This window comes from Rana temporaria, chromosome 12 (genome assembly GCF_905171775.1).
Source record: "Rana temporaria chromosome 12, aRanTem1.1, whole genome shotgun sequence".
Classification (NCBI taxonomy): Eukaryota; Metazoa; Chordata; class Amphibia; order Anura; family Ranidae; genus Rana; species Rana temporaria.
Window position 1 is genome coordinate 91506901 of NC_053500.1, and position 24683 is coordinate 91531583.

The window sequence follows — 24683 nt, forward strand, 5'->3', positions numbered from 1 at the left end:
TAGGGACCGAAAAGCTCCTCTAAGGGGCGTTCCGAATTCCTTGTACAAAAGCTTATCCAAGTAAGGCACAGAAGGAAACACCTTTTCAGTGCGGGCAGGCTTGCAGAACCCAAAAGGGACCGACACATCTGTAGAGGAGCCTGACTTATCCTCCATTTTTAGAGTATCTCGCACTGCGGTGATAAGTGCTCCAACCAGTGCCCTATCGTGTGCTGACCCGGACATGGAGTCATCCTCACTGTCCAAAGGGTCATGGTCCATATCCTCTGAAACCTCAGAATCTGGGCCAGGAGCCATAGCAGGGCCCGAATCTGAGTCAAATATCACCCCCTTTTTTCCAGCACACCGCAGCCACCCTGGCAACAAAGGCCTCTAGGACTGCCGACATAGCCTCTACAGACACTGCAGGTGCAGAAGCACCAGTTGCTTTAACCGGTATGTCAGGGGAAAAAGCATCAGCCTGCGATGCCATAGTGACCCACACGTCTGAACCCTTAGGAACATAACACCAGGCACACAGCCCACGCTCCTAGCTGCTCTGCACACCGAGGAAAAAGTGGGACCCAGAGGACTCACCACCCCAGTAGGAAAATGACTGCACAGCGCTGTCCGCCCTGTCCTGGGTGTGTGGCTACAAGAAAATGGCCGCCGATCAACAGCCCAACAGGCTAAGGGAAAATGGCCACCAAAAAAAAAAAAAAAAACAGCAAGATTCCGCACCCAACAGGAAAAAAAAGGTGTCAGGAACAGAGACACAAGCAACAAACCCTTCCAGGCCCCTGCACAGGTACAGAACCCCAGGACAGCGGACCCAGCGCAGCAGCCCCCCAAAGAGAGCAGAGCCCCCCAGGTGAAAAATCACCCCCGGATAGCAGCAGGCCCCGCCAGAAGAGTGAGGAGGAGGGATGAGAGAGAAGAAAGGAAGGGTGGAAGGGACCCCCGATCAACCTCCTAGAGAATGTCTAGCCATCCCACCCCGAGACAGGGGGGGAAGGTACTTACCGATCCTGCGACACTTGCTGGAAGCATCCCAAAACAGACCCACCACCCGAGCAGTACGAAGGTAGCCGTCGGCCCGGCACACTGTGACAGTAATTAGCTCGGTCATATGTGTGCCCCGGAGCAAATGGGGCATGTCGTGGCCGACCAAGCACGTAGCTAGAGGCCTGCACACGCTCGCTGGCCAAAACTGGGGTGACTAAAAGGATCCAGGACATCCAGCCTGTTGCCCAGTCAGCAGTTGATAGCAGATCTCAGGATCGTAGCAGAGAAGAAAAAAAATTAAAAAGCTTACGAAAAGCATAAAGGACCCATAGGGAGCCAGGCAGAAAAAACTGGAGCTGCTGTGTGCAACGAGAAAGGTTGTACCTAAAGGGACCGCCTCCTGGGCGGTACTGTACAGTTTAAGGTTGTATTAACACTTTAACAATGTTTCTGCCTAGTCCTCACTTGATAGAAGGGAAATACCCTATTGTCAAGATAATCTGCTGTGTCCGTCCATTAACACAAGAGAAATGCAGATTTTAACAATTACAATTAAAGTGATCTGTATTCATTAATACATTATCAAGATACATAGGGAAGGTTTCTGTTTATTAGAATACATAGCATAACTATGCTAAGCATGAGGTGGAAGAAAAAAAATGCACAAATCATTAACAAACCTGATTCTAGCTGCCTACAGCTCTGCTGGGTGCCCTGTAGTGTGGTAGACAGTTTTGAGATTTGGGCATCAAGATTTCTGAGCTCCGAGTCACTCACACTGGGAAACTGCTCCTAAATTACAACGAAAAAAAAAAAGTATTTTATTCCTGAGGATATCAGCTTGACTATTAGAGCAGTGGAATCATTTTGTATCTTCACCTCACCTGGTCTGCAAAGTAGATTTTCTGCTTGCCGTAAACCTTCTCCTTGATCTTGTCCTGCTGAGCCAACTGTTCCATTGCTTTAACAACCGCCTAAAGCAGAGCACACAGTCACATACATACGGTCTGCCTCTTCACTACCATGTCCCCCATAATTATAGCATGCCTAAATTGAAATCAACTTTTGCCCACGTAAATCAAAGCAGCATGTTAATTTTGAAGCCCAGATTCTGGTTATACTCAGTGTTGGATAGAATGGAGAAAGTTAGAACCTCTAGCAGGTTTTAATTTCTTTCTTGGTCCCCAATGTGAATACATTTCTCACTTCCTGTAACAGAAACAAAAGGACATTCATAGTGGCTTAGGAGGGGTTAGATCACCAGTTAGGTTTGTACTGCTTTGTGGCAGGGATTCAGAAAGGACTTAAGATGGCGTATCTCCAGATACGCCGTCGTAAGTCCAAATGTGCGCCGTCGTATCTATACGCTTATTCTGAAAAGCAGATACGCCTGCATTTTTGCAAGATACGACCGACGTAAGTCTCTTACGCCGTCGTATCTTGGGTGCATATTTACGCTGGCTGCTAGGGGCGCTTTCGTAGATTTACGTGTCGAATATGCAAATGACCTAGATACGCCGATTCACGAACGTACTTGCGCCAGTCGCATTCAGCTACGCTGTTTACGTAAGGCTTACGTCCAGTGTAAATTTACCCCTGCTATATGAGGCGCAGGTAATGCAAAGTATGAACGTCGGAACAAGCGTATATTTTTACGTAGTTTACGTAAGTCGTACGTGAATGGGGCTGGGCGTAGGTTATGTTCACGTCACAGGCATTGACCCGGCGTATGTTATGGAGTAAATTCGACGTGATACTGAGCATGCGCGCACATGAGCCGTTCGTTCGGCGCTTCATTTACATGGGGTCACGCTTCATTATTATACAACACTACTTGCCTACTTTGAATTATGCGGGCTTACGCCTGCCCATTTACGTTCCCCCGGCACACATATGGGAGCAAGTGCTTTCTGAATACAGTACTTGCCTCTGCAAGTTACGTCAGCGTAGCGCATATAAGATGCGCTACGCCAAACTAAAGATGCGCCGTTCTTTCTGAATCCCGGCCACAGTCTTCATGTCCCAGTAAAACCCAATCCATCCTAATTTCTTTCTAGTGTCAACAGTAGGGATGAGTCAAACACCCCCCGTTCGGTTCGCACCAGAAACTGAGAACAGACCAATAGTTTGTGTGAACTTTAGAACCCCGTCAAAGTCTATGGGACTCGAACGTTTGAAATCTAAAGTGCTAATTTTAAAGGCTAATATGCCGTACCTGTGGGGGGGTGTATAGTATGCCTGTAAAGTAGGGGAAGGGGAAAAAAAGGAATTTAAAATGATATATATATATATATATATATATATATATATATATATATATATATATATATATATATATATATATATATTATATTTTGTGACAGGAAGTCAGGTATATATGTGGGTGTTGTCACAAACAGGACATACATTTCTGCCTTGTTTAGACAATACACCAATTGTTATTAGGCGTTGGCTGCAAAAGTAGCCAGAAAAGGTCTAAAGGAGTTGGAAAACATCAGCTGTTCAGAATGACGCAATTAAGGCCTCTATAAGTAATCCAGTAGATTACCACTGATTTGCTGCATCCTGAGGCTTTGTGAATAAGGAGAGCAGTGTACTGAAAGTCTTCTGAGGAGGTGATTGATTTTTCTGTGTGATAAAAATCAAAAGACTATTGTTTTTTTTGCTGTATGACCAGCAGTGTCTGCCCAGCACTAGGCTGTGCCAGACTCCATAGATAGGCTCCTGTGTGGTGAAGATAGACACCCCAAGTGGCCAGGGTTTATTTTATGTTTGATTTTGTTTATGCTGTTTGGATACTTGCACTTGTTTCCAGCAAGATGGAAGAATAAATCAAAATCTTTGTTTTCAAGCGTCTTCGACTGCCTGTCTGTATAAATTCAGTGCGTAGTGAACCCATCCAGGGGGTCACACACCCCGCTACCGAGCTAACCCCTTACACATGGTGGAGAATGCGGGCAGTTAAAGTAAACCCCTTACACATGGAGGAGATACTGAAACAGCTGGCTTTAGCAAATGCAAATCAACAACAAGCAAATGCAAATCAACAGCAGACGAATGCAGGTTTGCAGCGGAGCATTGCAGCTCAACAACAGAGCCTCGCAGCTCAACAGGCTCACCAGCAGCAAATGGAGGCCATCGTGAAACAGCTTCAGAGACAGCAGACCGAGGCTGGGAGTCGGGCCAGTAACATACCGACTTTTAGGGTAAGACACTTATTGCCAAAAATGACTGCAGATGAGGACCCTGAGATGTTTCTGACCACATTTGAGAGAGCAGCGAGAAAGAGAGAGTTGGCCTAAAAACCAGTGGGCTGGACTAGTGCCCCCCCTATTATCTGGAGAAGCCCAAAAGGCATATTTTGATTTGGAGCTTGCAGACGCAAAAAACTATGATCGATTAAAAGAGGAAATATTGGCACGTTTCGGTGTAACCCTGGATGTCCGTGCTCAGCGGGTCCACAATTGGAGTTATCAGCAGAGAAAGCCACCTCGGTCGCAGATGTATGACCTTATCCATTTGGTTGGGGAAATGGCTGCAGCCAGAAACTCTCTCCGGACCAAAAAATTTGGAGCGAGTAGTCATGGACAAATTTCTTAGGTCTCTTCCTAACACCCTGCAGAAATGGGTGAAACATGGTGGTCCGGAAACCGCAGACAAACTTGTAGACCTGGTCGAAAGGTACCTAACAACAGAGAATTTGTCCTCTTCCACCAGAGACGCACAGACTTTTCACCCCAAGAACAGACCCTCCCAATCTATAGGTAAGACTGCATCAAGGGATCGGGGTGGAGAGAGGTACCAAGGAGCAACTAGAGGAATTATCGGGACTACTGCTAATGTTTGGCAAGAGCGGCTTGGAAGACCCATCCCACAGGAGAGGACCAGAAGGTTGATTTGTTACCGTTGCCGGGAAGAGGGACATGTAGCAGCGGTTTGCCCAGCGGGTGATGAACCCATGCAGTGTGACTTTCTGACAGAGAGACGACAGTCCCTTATTGCAACCACATGCACTGCAGTAAAGGAAAATGAGAAACCTTTATATAGAATGTGCTTAGATGGTAAAAATGTTGTGGTATTGTTGGATTCATTTAGTGAAAAGTGATCTAGTGGTGGGAAAAACCTTACATCCGAGGAAAATGGCTGTAGTTTGTGTTCATGGAGACACTCGAGAATATCCGGTGACTACGGTTTCCATTGAAACCTCCCTCGGTAACTTGTTTCACCAGGTGGGTTTAGTTCCTAAACTGCCACATGACACCATTGTGGGAAGGGATTTCCCAAAATTCTGGGAACTCTGGGACTGCCCAGATTCCCCAGTAGGTGGTTCTTCTGAGTCTGAACCATCTACTCCAGAAACCTATAACTGAGGATTCTCCTGAGTTTCCATTCTCAGTATTAGCAGGGGAAACACCAGTCCCTAGGGAGGAGCCTGCTACCTCAGAAGAGGAATAGCGGCCGATAGGGTTTGATGACCTTGAGGTGCACAGAGAAAATTGTCACTGAGCAATTGAGGGACCCCACATTGCCAAGAGCCCGGGAGAATGTAGTGAAGATAGATGGGGAGTTAGTTAACCCTGACGAGGGTTGCCCTCCCTTACTTCATTATTGAAAGGGACCTGTTATATTGAGTGTCACAGAGGATAGAGGACACCATTGAGCAACTGGTAGTGCCTAAACTGTACCGCAAGATGGTTTTGGAACTGGCCCATAGGCACATTCTTGGGGGGACATTTGAGAGCAGAAAAAACCCGGGAGAGGATCACCCAGAGGTTTTATTGGCCTGGGATCACTAAGGAAGTGGAATTATACTGCTCTTCCTGTCCAGTGTGTCAGATTACTGCACCCATGGCACATTTTCGCAGTTCTTTGGTACCCCTGCCCATTATCGAGGTCCCTTTTGAGAGGATCGCCATGGACTTGGTTGGCCCCTTACTGAAGTCCACTAGAGGGCACCAGCACATCTTGGTAATAATGGACTATGCCACCCGTTACCCAGAAGCGATTCCTCTCCGAAACACCTCTGCTAAAACAATTGCCAAAGAGTTATTTCAGGTTTTCAGCCGTGTGGGTCTTCCTAAGGAAGTCCTAACGGACCAGGGCACCCCGTTTATGTCCAGGGTGACCAAAGAACTTTGTAAACCCCTGAAAGTGACCCAATTACGTACATCAGTATATCACCCTCAAACAGACGAGTTAGTGGAAAGGTTTAATAAAACATTAAAACAAATGTTGAGGAAGGTGGTGGATAAAGACGGAAAGAATTAGGATTATCTGCTCCCTTTTCTGATGTTTGCAATGATAAAGGTTCCCCAATCGTCCACAGGGTTCTCTCCGTTTAAACTACTGTATGGGAGGCACCCCCGGGCCTACTGGACATTGCCAGGGAAACATGGGAGAGTGAGAGTTCCCCTCATCGAAGTGTGATTGAACATGTGGCCCAAATGCAAGATAGATTTGCCCAAGTGATGCCGATTGTGAAGGAACATTTAGCCCAAGCCCAATTGGCTCAAAGGATTTACAATCGTGGGGCCCAGGTCCGTTCCTTTGCACCTGGTGATAGGGTGTTGATGCTGGTCCCCACGGTCGAAAGTAAATTCCTAGCCAAATGGCAGGGTCCATATGAAGTGTTGGAAAAAATGGGAGTGGTGAATTATAAAATTAGCCAACTGGGAAGACGAAAACCTGAGCAGCTCTATCACGTGAACTTGCTGAAACCATGGAAGGATAGAGAGTCCTTGGTCGCCAAGACTACCCGATTTTCTGCTCCATTTAACCTGGCTGTCCCTGAAGTTGGGATAGCGGAGACTCTATCCAAAACTCAGAAACAGTTGGTTAAAGAATTTGTGCTCCGTAATAAGGAGAAGTTTTCAGACCTGCCAGGTTGGGTCTCCGGAGTTGAACATGACATTATCACCACACCAGGGGATAAGGTCAAGTATAATTTTAGAAGCCCGGCGAGAGGCAATTTGCCAGGAAGTAAAACAAATGCTTGAGCTGGGGGTGATAGAAGAGTCAAATGGTGATTGGTCCGAGGAAGGGCCCCACGTGCGGCATGTGAGACGCACGCATGTTGAGGGGAGGGGTTGGACCGCGCCACGCCGGAGGACGGGAGGATGGAGCGAGCCGAAAGAACCACGACAAGCAAGCGGTATCAGCGGTTCCAGCCCAGAGCAGCGTGAGATGCTGCAACAGCTGTAAAGGTTCATCCGCCTTCCCGCAGTGAACCTCCGGTAATCCCCGCTCCCCTATCGCCGCCATCAGGACAACGAAGCAGCACGCATCCACCTGCACCCATTGAACCCACACCCCCGCCCCGCACCTCGGGGCGGATCAGGTAAATTAAGCACGGTCCTTGGGGAACGCTGCAGTGCATATTGAAGTCCCATATCCAGTCTGAAAAGAGTAACTGATCAGCGAAACGGAGTGGTAGGGAAGATCTGAACTATGTAATTGAATTACTGATTGCTGAGTATGGACGATTTGTGACAGGTGTATGCTGTTCCTATGGCTAAGACATTTACTTCTCAATGACTGTTACAGATTGAGATATGGGGGACTTGTTACATGTCAGAAGTTGGTTAGCAGTAAAACTCCAGGCGTGTAAAAACGGTGCCTATGTACCCTAGGCCTAATATGGACATTGCTTATTATTTTGAGCCCAGGGCTGTGCCGGGAAATATGGGCCTTAATTAACCCTCCACGGTGAAATAATACATGAGGATTACCGATATCTGGCTGCTTACTGTTTTACTGCTAGGTTCTGTGTCTTACCCCCCTTCTATTCGTACCTCCATCTGATTCTTTATTGGGACCGAGTAAAAACCCCCATATGTGCATGGATCATTGGGGGTGTGTGAGGGTGAGATGAGAGGGAGGAGGGAGCAGTGGTTCTATCTCTCGGTCCCCCTCCCCTGTGCCTCTTTTCCTCCCCCTCAGGGTCGCCCCTTATATATTCTATTGATCTAAAGCCGTAATTCTACCGGGCAGAAGGGGGAAACTCTGAATACATCAGAGATCTAAGGTCAGAGGATAAGAAACTTTGGGGTGAGGGGTCCGTCTTGGGGTTTTAGGCCCTTGAGGCGAGGGTAGGGAAGTACACCCCTCCGGACGGGAAATAACCTAGGCTCTTGGGGGTGGGAACAACACCCCGGTACCTCCTAATTAGGGCAGCAGTAAGCCCGGTGGAACTAAAGGGCGACAATTTAAAGCTGAGGGGCACTGGAATTCCCTACCGGTTCTTATATAATTTACCCCTAACTATTTTCAAAACTGGGGAAACGTATAAGAGCCAGAAAAAAAAAATATGAGCAAGATAACGAGGGGCGCCGGCCCGAAGATGCCTAAGGATAAAGCTGCCACCACCACAATAAGACAATATTTGACACAGGAAGGGGGGGCCAAAAGTCCGGGCACTGTAAAAAACACAGAAATAAAGGGTGATGGCTAAAAAAGGAGTTGGGGAACCGATCCCCTCTAATACTAATACCAATACATCGACAGAGGGGGAACAAGACATGAGCCACATGGAAGAACTAAGGACAGATATACAAGTTCCATCTAAGAGAGAAATGAGCGATATGTTTAGGAAATTGGAGGAATCAATAAAAACGGAAATCAGTATGTTGAGAGTAGACATAAGTCATCTCTTGACACGGGTAGAGGAGACGGAGGCAAAGGTGGAACAACATGCGGTTGAATTGAACCAATTAAAAGAGCAATATCACGCAATAAAACAGAATCAGAGGAGGCTACAGTATCAGTTAGAGGACCAGGAAAACTGAAATAGGAGGAAAAATTTAGGAATCCGCTCAAAGAAGAGAGAGGGGAACATTTGAGGGACATTATGAACACCCTTTTCATACCCATATTGGGAAAAGACACGGAGGACCACCTTAAAATTGAGCGAGTTCACCGCATAGGAAGGGCAAAGAATCGCGAGAGTGAATGGCCAAGGGACATTATAGTCAGATTTAGATTTTACGAAGACAAAGCTGAAATCTGGTCAAGCCTAAGACGAAAAGCACCCCTGAATTACAATGGAGTAGAAATTCAGATCTTTACAGACTTGGCTTGGGAGACTTTGGCACGAAGGAGGCAATTGAAACTGCTTTTGGTACAGATGCGGTCATTAGAGATCGAGTACCAATGGGGTTTCCCTGCCTGTCTTATTGGGAAGAAAGATGGCGTCTCGGCCAGACTTATATTCCCTGAAGATCTCGAAGCATTTTGCCTTAAATTAGGCATCCCGGTTTTTGACCTGATTGGATAGAATAGAATGTAATCTAATGCTCTGAATAGCAGGATTAGATAGGAGTGGGGAAGTGTGGGTGGGTCATGGGAGAGGGGGGGCGGGAGGGGGGGAAAAAGGGGAGATAGGGGAGGGGGGACCCCCTCCCTTGATCCCAGGCCCCCCTTTTTGAGGGGAGCTGGCGAGGGGGTTGGTGCGGTCCAAGGCCTACCTCACGACAAGAGAACCGGTGGAAAATGGGAAATGAGACCATCCACGGTTCAGAGGCCAGGTCTAGGCCTAGGAGGGGGGGTGGTGTGGGTGGGGGTTTCAGGGAAATGGGGAGGGGAAGGGGGCTCTCAGGGACTCTAGAAGTAAACAAAGGTCAATTGCCGCATAGGACGTTATGGCCGAGATAACGTTTTTGTCATACAATGTCAAAGGGTTAAACTCTGCGGGGAAAAAGACACAAGATCTTAGAAGAGATTAAACGATATAGATCGAACGTAGTCTTCTTGCAGGAGTCCCATTTAACACTAGATCTAACACTGCTATCTTATAGAACTATTCTCCTGCGTTTTTTGAGGAACGGGGGCAGTTTTGTCTTTGTTATTTATTACTTTATCTGTCATCGTTAGCCGGTGTTTGGGGATTTTGCGCTATTTTCCCCATGTTATTAGGGGTGTTTTTTACATCCTGTGGGGTTTTTCCTTCCTCGCTAGGCTTGCTGCACCATTGTTGGTCATTATCTTTCTTTCCCCTCCATATGGACACCCAAGGGCTTCACTATCGTGAGCCCGTTTTGTGTCAGTGTCTTCCTCCGCGAGACTGCTGTTTATTGCCCCCTCCATCGGATTCTACGCCTCCTTCCCTGCATTGGCTCATTGGAGGCATCCTCATTGGCCTACATGAGACCTCCCTGCCTTGCCGCGTCCTATCTCCTGATGGCGCGTCATGTGCTTGGTGGATGGCCCTGCCTTTCTTGCTTAGGGGATTCTGGGACTTGTAGGCTCAGGCATCGGCATTATCGAGCGGCGCCTGCGCACTGACATCCTGTGTCCGCACACGTCCGATGACGTTCTCGGACGCTCGGACGTGTGGGAGGGGCGGGGGGTTTATAAGGAGGTAGCATTTGTGCTATGATTTTGCATGTGCTGCACGTCTCTATGGGATGATCCATGCTGTTGACATCTATTTAATTAGGTATCTTTCTACTTTGCTACATTTTTGATACAATTGATGTCTTTTCACTTTTGATCTCATGCTCTTGATAGAAACTTAGGGCCAGATCCACAAAGAGCCGGCATTACGTAAAAATTCCCATTTAAGTTACACTGCCTTAAAATTTCTACCTAAGTGCCCGATCCACAAAGCACTTACCTAGAAATTTTCGGCTGTGTAACTTAAATTCCGCCGGCGCAAGGCGTTCCTCTTCAAATGGGGGCGATTCCCATTTAAATTAGGCGCGCTCCCGCGCCGGCCGTACTGCGCATGCTCGTGACGTCATTTTCCCGACGTGCATAGAACGAAAATACGTTACGCCGAGCTTTGTGGATCGCGCCGGATCAATAAAGTTGCGTCGAAAAAAAAAAAAAGATACGGAAAAAAAAAAAAAATTTAAAACAAAAAAAAAAAAAACGCGTCGCTGGACAGAAGGGTCTGCTTTTACAAGGTGTAAACAGTTTACACTTTGTAAAAGCAGCACTAATTTTACACATGCAACTTAATACTTACGGAGAAAAAACGAAGCAGAAAAGCTTTGTGGATCTTCGTAAGTGCTAATTTGCATACCCGAAGCGGCATTTCGACGCAAAATGCCCCCAGCGGCGGATGCGGTACTGCATCCTAAGATCCGGCAGTGTAAGTCTCTTACACATGCCGGATCTTCTGTCTATCTCTTGGAAACTGATTCTGTGGATCAGTTCCAAAGATAGAAACAGGGATACGACGGCGTATCAGTAGATACGCCGGCGTATCCCTTTTGAGGATCTGGCCTTTAATGGCTACAATATTATGGACAAATAAGTCTACTTAAACCTATTTAATTACCAATGCGGACCAGCTGTATGCTATTAGGTCCTGACTCCTGAGTGATTAAATGGAATAGTGTTTTTTGTTGCTATTTTTCCTCCTTGACATGATACTTTTTTTGAACTGGCTTTGTTGTAGGTCCTGCTTTTGCATTCAATGCTTGGGCTATAGCTGGTCATCTTCATAGATGTTCTGTGCATCCATTTGAGCACTGTAAGTGGATTTTTTTATTTCTTGGTTGCTCTTGTGCGTGCCTAATTTCCTATCTATCTTGATATATTGTATACTCATGGAATTCTATAAAATCTTTTTCAGCTGGTCCTCCTTCTCCTCTCCCCTCCTATGGATGGGATTTTATGACCTCTAACTGCAGCATGGTCTGGCGCTGGACTTTATACCATCTCCCCTCCCCCCTATTTTGACTGTGAATCTACGCAATTTGGTCCAACCAGGCTGGTTGGGGGAGTTATCAGGGTGCTTTTCTTTTCACCCTTTCCTTATCCCCCCTCTGTCCCGGATTAGCAGGTCAGCATTTTTGGGCATACATTGGCAGATTGATAATGTATTTATTAACTATGTATAACTGTTTGTAACTCATATCTGTGTATTTTGTCAATAGAGCTGGAATCTTGATCTCAACCATACCCCTGAGGAAGCCAGAACAAGGCGAAATATATTGGGTTTACCAACTGTGGTGTGATCTTCCTATATATTACCTGCGATTTTTGATAAAGGGATATTTTATGAATTGTGTTACTACACATCTGGCTATATATGCATCTGTCAGACCATTTGGTCTCATGGTGCGTTGTGTAGTTTGATGTTTTCAATGTTTTAATAAATTATTAAATTTATTCTACTGTCTTATCGTTCCATTTTTTGCACCGTTACAGTCCCGCCACTGTTCATTTTTTCTCCTATATATTTTCTGGGATGAGGTGCGCGTTTTGTGCAGATGTTATAACCTAGACTTATCAGATCCTATCCACTTTTTCCATTGATTACAGTATGTCCAATATATTTAAAAAAAATTAAAGGAAGACTTTGAAAACATATCAGATCTCAACGGGCAAAAATCTCATGCTGGATATCTATACTGACATGGACTGGGTAATGTGTTCGGAATGAAAGGATGGCACATCATTTGATGGAAATGAAAATTATCCACCTACAGAGGGCGGAAATCAAAGACACCCCGAAAATCAAAGTGAAAAAATTCTGCAGCAAGCTAGTCCATTTTGCTGAAATTTCATTGCAACAACTCAGAAGGGTCCTCAGTAGTTTGTATGGCCCCAAGTGCTTGTATGCATGCCTGGCATCAGGGCATGCTCCTAATGAGACGGATGGTGTCCTGGGGTATTTCCTCCCAGATCTGGACCAGAGCATCACTGACCTCCTGGACAGACTGAGGTGCAACCTGGCAGCACCGGATGGACCGAAACAATGTCCCAGAGGTGTTCTTTTGGATTTAGGTCAGGTGAGCATGGGGGCCATTCAATGGTATCAATTTCTTTATCCTCCAGGAACTGGCTGCATGCTCTCGCCACATGAGGCTGGGCATTGTCGTGCACCAGGAGGAACCCAAGACACACTGCACCAGCGTAGGGTCTGACAATGGGTCCAAGGATTTCATCCCGATACATAATGGCAGTCATGGTGCCATTGTGTAGCCTGTAGAGGTCTGTGTGTCCCTCCATGGATATGCCTCCCCAGACCATAACTGACCCACCACCAAACCGGTCATGCTGAACGATGTTACAGGCAGCATAAAGTTCTCAGTGGCTTCTCCAGACCCTTTCACGTCTGTCACATATGCTCAGGGTGAACCTGCTCTCATTTGTGAAAAGCATGGGGCACCAGTGGCGGACCTGCCAATTCTGGTGTTCAATGGAAAATGCCAATTGAGCTCCATAGTGTCCGACAGTGAGCACAGAGCACACTAGAGGACGTCGGGCCCTCAGGTCACCCCCATTAAGTCTGTTTCTGATTGTTTGGTCAGAGACATTCACACCAGTGGCCTGCTAGAGGTAATTTTGTAGGGCTCTGGCAGTGCGCATCCTGTCCCTCCTTGCACAAAGAAGCAGATACTGGTCCTGCTGATGGGTTAAGGACCGTCTACAGCTCAGTCCAGCTCTCCTAGAGTAACTGCCTGTCTCCTGGAATCTCCTCCGTGCTCTTGAGACTGTGCCGGCCAACCTTCTGATAATAACACATATTAATGTGCCATCCTGGAGGAGTTGGATTGCCTGTGCAACCTTTATAGGGTCCAAGTATCGCCTCGTGCTACCGGTAGTGACACTGACCCTAGCCCTAGCCAAATGCAAAACTAGTGAAAAACAGTCAGAAAAGATGAGTAGGGAAAAAATAGTGAGACACTTCCACCTGAAAAGCCATTCCTGTTTTGGAGGTGGTCTCATTGTTGCCCATCTAGTGCACCTGTTAATTTCAATTAACAGAAAAGCAGCTGAAACTGATTAACAACCCCCTCTGTATACACCCTTCCCCCTCTGCTACTTAACTGACCAGATCAATATCCCAGGAGTTCTGATTCAAAAGTGTTCCTTTCATTTTTTTGAGCAGTGTATGACCTCACCACAGACTTCTGGGAAAGCGTTTTTGCTTTCTGTTCCTGATCACTCTGTGTTCCTACCCACCTGGGACGTATCATCCACATAATAAGACATAAGAGAGATATACAAGCTGAAGGAAATAAGGAAGACAGTTTCAATGATATGATGCCTTCATTAAAATTTTAATATAGCTATGCTAATAAATAGGGTTGTCCCGATACCAGTTTTTTAAGACCGAGTACAAGTACCGATACTTTTTTTCAAGTACTCGCCGATACCGAATACCGATACTTTTTTTTTTAATGTCATGTGTCAGTATTTTTATTTTATTTTACAATTTACATTTTTCACAATTTTTTGTATTTTATACAATGCTTTCTTGAGGGGGGGGGGGGGTGGATGTGTCAGTGTGATTTTTATTTTAATATGTTATATTTTTTACAATTAATTATTTTTATTATTTATTGCTATTTTTTCTTTCTTAGCCCTGTTGGGGGGCCTTGATGAGATATCAGGGGTCTTAACAGACCTCTGACATCTCCCCTTTGAGACAGAGAAAGGGACACAGATTCCCCAGTCCCTTTCTCAGCTGCACTGGAAATGAATGGACAGGAGACAGAGGCTCCTATCCATTCATAAACTGAAGCATTGTAAACACAGTTTACGATGCTCAGTTATATGAATGGACAGAGTCAGTGATCACTGACTGTTCATTCAGAAAAGGTAGGAGCCGGACAGCTGCGGCACGGCACGGAGGGGGAGAACAGAACGGAGGACAGCTGCGGTACGCACGGAGGAAGTAAGCAGAATGGCAGTGGCACGGAGGGGGGGGGACACAGGAGCATGGAGGAGAGAGCAGACGGGCAGCGGCACGGAGGGGGGACACAGGAGCATGAAGGAAGAGAGCAGACGGGCATCGGCACGGAGGGGGGACACGGAGCATGGAGGGAGTAAGCAGAATGGCAGCGGCACGGAGGGGGGGACACAGGAGCATGGAGGAAGAGAGCCGAACGGATGGGGGAACTGGAGATGGATACAGAAGTCAGGTATCGGGTAGGGTTGTCCCGATACCACTTTTTTAGGACCGAGTACAAGTACCGATACTTTTTTTCAAGTAGTCGCCGATACCGAATACCGATACTTTTTTTAATGTCATGTGACCGTTTTCAAACCACAATACAGACCAAAGATATTTTCTTTAGAATTATGAAGAACTGGTACATCATGGTGTGGGGCTGTTTTTTAGCATACGGTACTGGAAAACTACATGTCATTGAAGGAGTGATCACTGTCAGTGCAGCTCATCGGTGCCAGTGCCCAAAAGTGCAGCTAGCCAGTGCCACCTATCAGTGCAGATCAGTGCCCATTAGTGCATCAGTGCAGGGAGGCAGCTTATTAGTGCATCTCATCAGTGCCACCCAATCAATGCCAGTGCCACCTATCAGTGCCATCCATTTATGAGTGACATTCAATCAATGCCAGTGCCACCTATCAGTGCCATCCATTTATGAGTGACATTCAATCAATGCCAGTGCCACCTATCAGTGCCATCCAATGGTGCCATCCAATTTGTGTTCGATGTCACAAAAAAAAAAAAAAAAAAAAAAAAAAAGTATTCTATTTTGGTATCGGGAGTATTTGCACGAGTACGAGTACTAGCGCAAATACTCGGTATCGGTCCCGATACCGATACTGGTATCGGTATCTGGACAACCCTAGTATCGGGTAAAGTATCAGAGCATTTTCCCCGAGTACAAGTACTTGGGGAAATGCTTGGTATCGGTATCGGGACAACCCTACTAATAAAGCTTACCTCAGTATGTATTACAATAAGGAAACTACCTATGTTACAATGAGGGGGAAATGAGCCATTTAAAATCATGGCTCAAACAGGGGATTGTAATAGAATGTATAAATAACCGAGTCCGTTTTCTTTAAGTAAAAATTAACCTTTGAATGTATGTGTTTTGACATAACTCACAGGGTGCGTTTCTATGAAAACTGTCAGTCACTGTGGTTAAGCTGATCCACGGAGCAGCCTGTTGTGTCAGCAAAAGTAATCAGCTAGTTCTTGTTAACCTAGTCAGCAAGTTTAAATCATGATAAGAAAGTACCGAGTTTGTATAACTTTTAAAAACATATGCATTAAAAACACAGCTCCTCCCTTCTTTCTTCTGCATATAAGCCACTGTTGTATTCAGTAAAAGTCAGATGTTATGAACACACTCAAATCTGTTTCCTTGTGTCTCATTTGGTCTCTCACAGATCCAGGGGATCTGAAGGTATTCCTGCATTACCTGGGTGGTCGTATTACCCGTTTCCTCTTCACCATGCGCTCAGTGATAAGGGCATGGACCATAACTAGGGGACTGAAGCCGTCTAGCCCAAGCAGGTTTTCCCCCAGTCTCCCTCTGTGGAGAAATCCTAATTTACCACACTTTTCTGATTACCTAGACCCGATAGTCTGGACTAAATATGGAATTAAACTTTTACATCACATAGTTTAAAAAAGGGTACCCTAATGACATTTAATGAATTTAAACTCCATTCCGATTTACCCAACTCACATATTTTATTTTTGATACATTCAATTGCGGCATGCTTTTTGTTCTCAATTTGGCAGAGAGCCTCTTGACCTTGAGCCCAGTGAATTAGAACTACTGACACGCGGTGACTCTATACCTAAACCAGTTTCTAGCCTATACAAAAGGCCTCTTTCAGGAAATAGCCAAATTCCAAGAACCCTGCAGACGAGCTTGGAAAACCGTAGCCCCGAGCTTGGACAGAGATGACTGGGACGATGTGGGGGACTGCATTTCAGTACCTAGTTTCTACTAGAGACAGACTGATGCACTATAAAATTCTTACATAGATCTTATCTCACTCCAACTAGACTAGCTAAGATGTTTGGAAACCAACCATCTTTATGCTGGAGGTGCTCAGCACCCCAAGAAAATTTCTTGCACATATTTTTAGGATTGTCCTCAGGTTAAACCCTGTAAGAAAAGAAATGGCTGCACATCCAGGAATTCCAATTGCCTTTTATTGTTCAAAGTGATAACACAAAGGCACCAACACGAGGTCACGTAGACATGTTTCACACATACATCTTGTGCTTAATCATTACAGGATAAACTACTGGCAAGCTGTTGCATGCTGTATCAGGTCGGTCACTTATATCTTGATTCCAATGTCGATTAATGTGTGTCTATTGCATCTGGCGGAACCTCTGGCCACTACCAGGGCAATAGGAGCTCTTCTTATCCTATTGTTGTACTATTCAATCCCATCGTGGAAGTGCTCTACGACTCCAACTTTGTCCTGGAAGGCATTAGTCAATAAGGCAGTTCCCTTTTATAAAGCTACCTTTCTCAGCAGAGGGGCATTGACTAAATTCGACAAGGTATGGGGGGGGGGGCGTGGTTGATTGGCTTCTATGGACATGGAATAAGATTAATTGTAGGAAGGTTATAGCTACCGATCCATGATATAGAATATAAGAAGGCGGTGAATATAAAAGGGGTTACTGATGATCACAGATTGACTAACAATTGATGTACTGATCATTTTGGAGTGGGGAAGGTTTCTCTCCTCATCTGATCTTCATTTCTCCGGATGTGGGGAGGCTTGGGGGGACCGCAGTACTGGCATTATCTGGCAGGGCTGTGCAGGGTGTCAGAGCTATACCACACTGTCACCACGTGCCTACCTTTGGCTGTAGGTTCAAGCAATGAATGCATCTGTCTAGGCAAAGTTCTGTTCTGGGGAGGGGTTATAGTTTGTTTTGTTCTCCTTTTGTTGTTTTGTTTTATGTACACCAGTAATTTTACTGTAGTAGATTTCCACAATATGTGGATTGTGTTGTCTGCATGTTATAAAATTGAATAAAGAGAAATTAAAAAATTAAAAAAACAAAGAACAGAAAAAAAAAACCCACCCACATCACTCCCACATGAAAGCACATTGCCTGCGCTACAAGTTTAAACACGCTTTTGGCTGCTATAGCACAAGTTTACTCACAGTTTTGCCCAGACCATGCTCTTTCTGCAGGTTACTGAAAACATCCTGAGTGCTGTGTGGTCTATTCTGACCATTGAGGTATTTCAGAATTATACCAATGGCTGCCAAAACAAGAAAAACAAAAACATACTAAAAATTAGGATGTATGCAAATGAACTAAACTAGTATTCATTACGATATTTTACTAATAGAGTTTAAAGCCAACTAAAAGACAAGTGATCTGTGTAGCTGGCATAGTAAAGCATATACTGCCTACTAACCTCAGACTTCATTGTCAAAACTCTTGGCTGGAGAGCTTAGTAATCAAGTTCCCCATATTGGCAGCACAAATCTGGGCTCTATACTCCTCTTAATAAACCCTGTTTATGATTCTCCTGTTTATTCTTCAATTTTTTCTTTAATATTGACCACATGGCTCCAGATGGATCACAATATAGGTTTGTCTGCATAATGACCCAGACCGCTTCATCCTTCAAGTTGCTCAGCTGAGGCACTTTCACACCTTGTGCTACACTCTGCAGGCTGAGCTGTAAAAGTCTGTGGGTATTTCCAAAACAAGATTCATTTATTTTTTGTTACTCAACGTAAAATCCATTTCTCCACAATCACTAATGGACACAGCTTCTCTTCATGCTTGACCACAGGGTTATAGCACCCAACTACACTAGGCAGAAAAAAATACAGCATCACCTATAGGCAGTCGTAACTTGTATAAACCCTCTCTGCTGTAAGGCTCCATTCACACCTAGGCAGACAAATTCGCGGTACAAATAGCGGCGTTTTGTACCGCGAATTGCGGCGACAAAACGCCGGTATTTTCCGCCTAGATGTGCCCCAGATTGACCCCCTCTATGGAGATGGTTCCCATCTCCTAGCCGAACGCCGAAAGCCGCCTGAAAAAAAGGTCCGGGACCTTTTTTCAGGCGGCAGGCGTCCGGCGTGGAGATGTGAACCATCTCCATAGAGGGACATGTTTTCATCCCTCTGGCGGCAGCGGCGTAGCACTACAGGCGTTAAAACGCCTAGATGTGGGGGGGCGCATGCGCGCCGCGGACAGAGATGGTCGCCTGTTAGACCTGCTCCTGGCGCAGCGGGACTGATTTATCCTCTCGTGGGCTATAATTCAAAGGTCTATCTCTCAGACTATCACCCCCCGGCCCCGGTAACCACGGTGCATGTCGGCGGCGAAGAAGACGACTAAGGGAGCAGCCCAAACCTCTCTAACTCACTATCTCCTCCGCACGAGGGAGCAGTTCGGCATGGCCCAAGATGGCGCCGAGGTTCCGGCCTTGCCTCCGGAGCTGGACTCTTCCTCACACCCTGAGTTCTGTGAGTACCCTACCGCACTTTCTAAAGCAGACCTAGACGCAAGTCTGGAGGCCATGTACACCCGTTTGGCCACAAAGTTCCAATCGGAACTAAACAAGACCTTGCACACTTTATCCCAGGAAATAGCCTCACTAGGCTCCCGCACGGACCTGCTAGAAACGAAGCACGACGAGCTGGCCCTGGCCTATAGTGATCTCAGCAGGGAGCATGAAAATCTGTCCACAGCCTTTGCTCATCTGCAATCACAAGTCGAAGACCTCGACAATCGCAATCGCCGCCAGAATCTGCGTCTGCGGGGGTTTCCGGAGTCTGTCATGGATCTGATCCCTGCAGTGATTAGACTCTTTAAGTCCCTGTTACCAGACAGGGAGGCCGCAGCTTTTACGTGCGATAGGATCCATAGGGCACTAAGACCCAAGCCCCCTGATGACAAACCCCCTAGAGACATTGTTCTCTGCCTTAAGGACTTTCTTATTAAAGAGGAAATTCTAAGAGCGGCCAGGAATACTCAGAGGATCACCCTGGATGATTTTACTGTACAAATTTTCCCTGATCTATCTCCCGCCACTCTGGATAGAAGGAGGGGGATGAAGGAAGTCACTGCGGTTTTGCAATCTGCACGCATCCGCTATAGATGGGAGTTCCCGTTTAAGCTGTCAATCCCCCACAATGGGACCACCTATGTCGCCACCTCGGTGTTTGAGGGTAAAGAGATCCTTGTCAAGCTAGGCCTCCTGGATGCTGCGGAGATTCGTTGTCCCCCCTTGACACCTCGCCCCTCTCAGATCTGGCAGACACCACCTTCGAGACGGGACAGGAGGAGGATTCGTTATGGTGAGGGATCTCCAAAGAACTGACGGACTCTGACCTTTATTTTGTGCTCAATGGTTACTGCAGGCACCCTACTGAACTTGGTCTTTTTTTTGTGTGACTTGTTGCTCTTAACCATTTCTCAGGGTTTAAACGGGGTGCTGCTAAGAAAGTTTATAATTCTACTGGTTTCTCTTCTCCGCCCATATCGCTCTGACACCGGCTTATTTTTTTTCATTAAAGAAGCCCATCCCCGAGCGCCGCTGCATGTTTTCTCCCCCCCCCAGCGACTGCTACGAGAGTTACTGAAATGTTGTCTTTTTTTCTAATTTGCGGTCTTGGACTAGCTGGTAGTGAGACGTGGAAGTCTCTGGATTCCTGTTTTTTTTTTTTTTTGTCAGGATTCACTATTTTCCTGATCCATTTTCTAATGACTTTTTTTTCTTCTTTTCAACTTTGTCTCTTTTTATGTTATTTTTATTATGCTGCTTTGTTAATATTGCATTGCAGTCTCGTGTCCTCATTTTTTTTTCATTGTGTCAATGTCATTGTCCCCTGATTCTGCACTTAGGCCTGTTTTTGGAGGTTTCCACTGAGTCGGCTCAGACCCTTAGCCTCACTATTGAATCTTTGATGCTATTTACTGCTCTATGTTTTGGTTGTTTTACACTTTGGAGGGTTGCTGCTGAGGTTGGGGAGTCTGCCAGGAGGGGTTTTTATATGATTCCCTTTCGATGTGTTTATCTGATTAATATCTCTTATGCTCATTAAGCTGTAAGTTGCCATGGCGATTAAATGTGTTTCACATAACGTTAAAGGATTTAATTCCCCTCTGAAGTGCAAGAAAGCATTTTCCCAATATAAACAGCTTGATGCCAAGATAATTCTCTTGCAGGAGACCCACTTCTCGCAGGCTTCCCACCCAAAGTATTTTAATAGATGTTTCTCTCAGGCCTACTACTCTCTACATTCTACTAAAAGTAGGGGGGCGGCTATATTTCTGCACTCCTCCCTCAATTTTGATGTTCAGCACATTTATAGGGATAAGGAGAGTAGGTTTGTTATTGTTAAAGGTATCCTCTACGATAGGGAATGTACTATTGCAAGTGTATATGCCCCTAATGAAGCTGCAGCTACTTTTCTTTCTTCCTTTTTTTAGTCCTGGAAAAGTATTTGTCTCCCCATATGATTATTGGTGGAGACTTTAACTTAGTCTCTACCCCTTCCCTAGATAGAAGCCATGCCTCTCCTTTCTCGAAGGCCTTCCCCAAATCCCTCTCCCGCAGATTGACCGATTTGCAGTTGCTCGACACCTGGCGTGCCCTGAATGTTGGTGCGAGGGAATATACATTTTTCTCGCACCCCCACCATAGTTACGCTAGATTGGACTATATTTTTACTACCCCAATCATCCTTGCCAACTCCAGCTCAGCTAACATTCATAGTTGTGTGTGGTCAGACCACCATATCACCTCCTTCTCTACAGAGTTTATTAGGTTCCCCCCTTCTGCATTCACGTGGCGATTGAATGAGGCCCTTCTCTCAGACCCCTTGGTGGAATCGGAGATCTCCAAGTCTCTTGACTATTTTTCTATCAATGATATCCCTGAGACTCCGATTTCATCAGTCTGGGTCGCGCATAAGGCTGTGTTCAGGGGGGTATTCATTAAATTGGCCACTGCTCGTAATGCCAGAAACAAGCTCCAGATTGTGCAGCTTTCTTCCGAGCTGGACAAGCTGTACAGAGACCCCATATCCTTACTTTCGGAATCCACAAGATCTCTGATTGAACAAAAGCGGCTGGAACTGGATGCTTTACTTTCAGCTAAAACTAAAAAGGCTCTTCGTTGGGCTAAGGCTAAATTTCTACTACATAGTAATGCAGCCTCTATTGTTTGCGAGAAAGTTGAACCAGTCCTTCAGACCCCCGCATAGTTACAAATTATCTTCTCCTTCTGGAGGTGTGGTCACTCACCCTCAGGAAGTCCTGAAGATCTTCCAGGATTTCTACTCCACTTTGTTAGGCCCTCAACATTCCTCACCTGCAGAACCTTCCCTGTCTTGGTTTAGAGACCTTCCTTTGCCCTCCCTTTCCCAAGCCCAGCTAAAGAAACTTAATGTCCCTATATCGGTTACAGAAGTTTTAACGGTAATCAGCTCCCTTAAAAAATCATCCTCTCCCGGGCCGGACGGATTTTCTGCCCCTTATTATAAGAAATTCTCAGCACTCCTAGCCCCTAGATTATCTCGGCTTTTAAACTCGGTATTACAGGGTGGTTCCTTCCCAGACGAAATGCTCCTGGCAAATATGTCCTTGATTCCCAAGCCAGGTAGGGACCATACTTTGCCCCAAAATTATAGGCCCATTTCAGTCATGAACAATGATGTAAACATTTTTAGTAGAATTATGGCAGATAGACTTGGTAATATCATTTCTTCTTTAATTTCTCCCTATCAGGCAGGTTTTATCCCCCACCGTTTTATCACGGACAACATCCGCCTTTCCGCAAACATTATCCAAGACGCTGGCCTCAACTCCAGGAAGCTATTTATGCTGAGTTTAGATATAAATAAGGCCTTTGATTGCGTCTCTTGGGACTACGTATCTCTTTTGCTTCAGAGATACGGGTTTAAAGGGGAATTTATTAATGCGTTTCGTGCCCTTTACTCAAATCCCTGCACCAGAATTAAGATCCCGGGATGCACTTCTGATTTCTTCGGACTCGGTAGGGGTACCAGACAAGGATGCCCACTCTCCCCCTTAATTTTTGCCCTGGCAATTGAGCCCCTAGCCATAGCTATATTACGTCACCCTCTTATTTCGGGGTATCTTAAAACAGGATCTGAGTATAAACTGTGTATGTACGCAGATGATGTTTTGCTCTTTTTGACTGACCCTGTAAATACACTGCCCAACCTTCTGGAAACCCTATCCGTTTTTGCTGATGTCTCGGGCCTAACGGTCAATATCTCTAAATCCCTGGCCCTCCCGGTTGGATTCTCCCCTGAGGAATTGATTCCGATTAAACAAACGTTCCCCTTCTCCTGGGCTAAAGTTTCCCTTCCCTACCTTGGTATAAAGCTTTCTGGTGACTTTAATAATTAATTTAATCTGAATTTCGCCCCTTTAATAGCCTCCCTGAAGAGGCTTCTGAAATCCTGGTCCCTTTATAAGATCTCTTTTATGGGTAAAAGCACTGCAGTCAAAATGACCATTCTCCCCAAACTTTTGTACTTATTCCGAGCCCTCCCCATTCTAATCCCTAAAGCATTTCTTCTCAGATTTCAGACCTGCATCAACAGGTTTATCTGGTGTGATAAGCCCGCCAGATTCTCCAGGGATGTGCTCTATAGGTCCAGTAAACTAGGAGGACTGGGGGTGCCTCAGGTGTGGCTCTACTATTTAGCTGGAAGGTTCTCCCAATTAGCACAGTGGTCCATTGGGAATCCGAGGGTCCCCTGGGTCAAGTTTGAATATGATTCGATCCATCCCTGTTACTTACCTGGCCTTTGGTGGTTTTCTGGCCCACGCCCCCCTGAGTTGGCTGATCTCAACCTCCTGGTGGCCCAGGGTCTAAAACTTTGGAGGCGTTACTGCTCTTCCCTTTCATTGGCCTCAGCGGCTCCTCCAGGCTCTTCATTCCTGGGGGACCACAGACTGCCTGCTGCCTTTTCTGACCCTGGTTCATTTGGCTGGTGAATCTCCTCTGGTTTGACAACTCTGGAGGATTTCCAACATAATGATACATTTTTCTCTTTTGCTCAACTACAATCCCTTAAGGGTGCCCCCGAGGAGGAATTTTTTAGATTCATGCAGATTAGACATTTTTTTTTGACGCATTATTCACTGACCCTTTCCCCTTCTTGCTCAGCGTTTGAGTCTGTATGTAGATCGGGCCCCAGACAGAGAGGTATGATTTCTCTGTTATATTATGTTATGTCCTCTGACCAGCATAGAGACAAACTGAAGTATATGACTAAATGGGAATCTGAGCTGGGCCTGGAGTATGAGCTGGAAGACTGGGAGAGGAATTGGCTTAATCTCCGTCACTTTCATTTAGGGAGACGGCCCTTAAATTTTTCACTCGTTGGTACTATACTCCCCAGCGCATACACCAGATCTTTCCCCAAGCCTCTCCTAATTGTTTCAGGGGATGCCCTACGGTGGGCTCCTTTTTCCATGTCTTTTGGGACTGCGAGCGGGTCTCATCGGTTTGGAAAAAGGTCTTCGACCTTGTTGATAAATTGGGCGGTAGTCAGGCGGATTTGTCCTATAAGAACTGTCTGCTGTTTGAAAAGATCCCGGATACTCCTAGACCTCTTAGGCGTCTGATATATACACTCTGCTCAGCAGTCCTCTGGGTGGTGGCACTAAATTGGAAGTCCCCTGTGGTTCCCTTCCCTCAGGTCCTTTCAAGGATGGATCAGATTATGCTGGCAGAACAAATTTTTCATAAACTGCACGACTCCGTACCCATTTATGATGCGAAGTGGAACCCTTGGTGGTTACTGCGTATCCAATCATAAAATTGGTATCATCCATTTCAATTTAATGAGGCTAGGCTAAATTTTTCTGGCTTATTTTTCTTCTGATTCTTTCCATTCTTCATACATTGACTTTGCTTCTTCTCTTTCTATTTTTTTTTTCTCTTTCTCTCTTCCTTTTGCACACTCCTTTCGACTCTTACTTCTCCTTTGGTTTACATTCA

General features: G+C 45.8%; 1 protein-coding gene across 3 annotated transcripts in view; it reads right to left on the reverse strand.

Annotated features, from left to right (window-relative positions):
* LOC120919601 (PSMC3 interacting protein) overlaps positions 1-24683 on the reverse strand; it is a 524670-nt gene that overhangs the window by 354662 nt on the left and 145325 nt on the right. For all 3 annotated transcript variants that reach the window (XM_040331823.1, XM_040331821.1, XM_040331822.1), the window contains 3 exons: positions 17836-17936; positions 1869-1958; positions 1665-1776 (listed from right to left, as the gene is read on the reverse strand). In XM_040331823.1, the coding sequence (XP_040187757.1) occupies positions 1665-1776; positions 1869-1958; positions 17836-17936 (303 nt within the window). The remainder of the gene's footprint in view (positions 1-1664; positions 1777-1868; positions 1959-17835; positions 17937-24683) is intronic.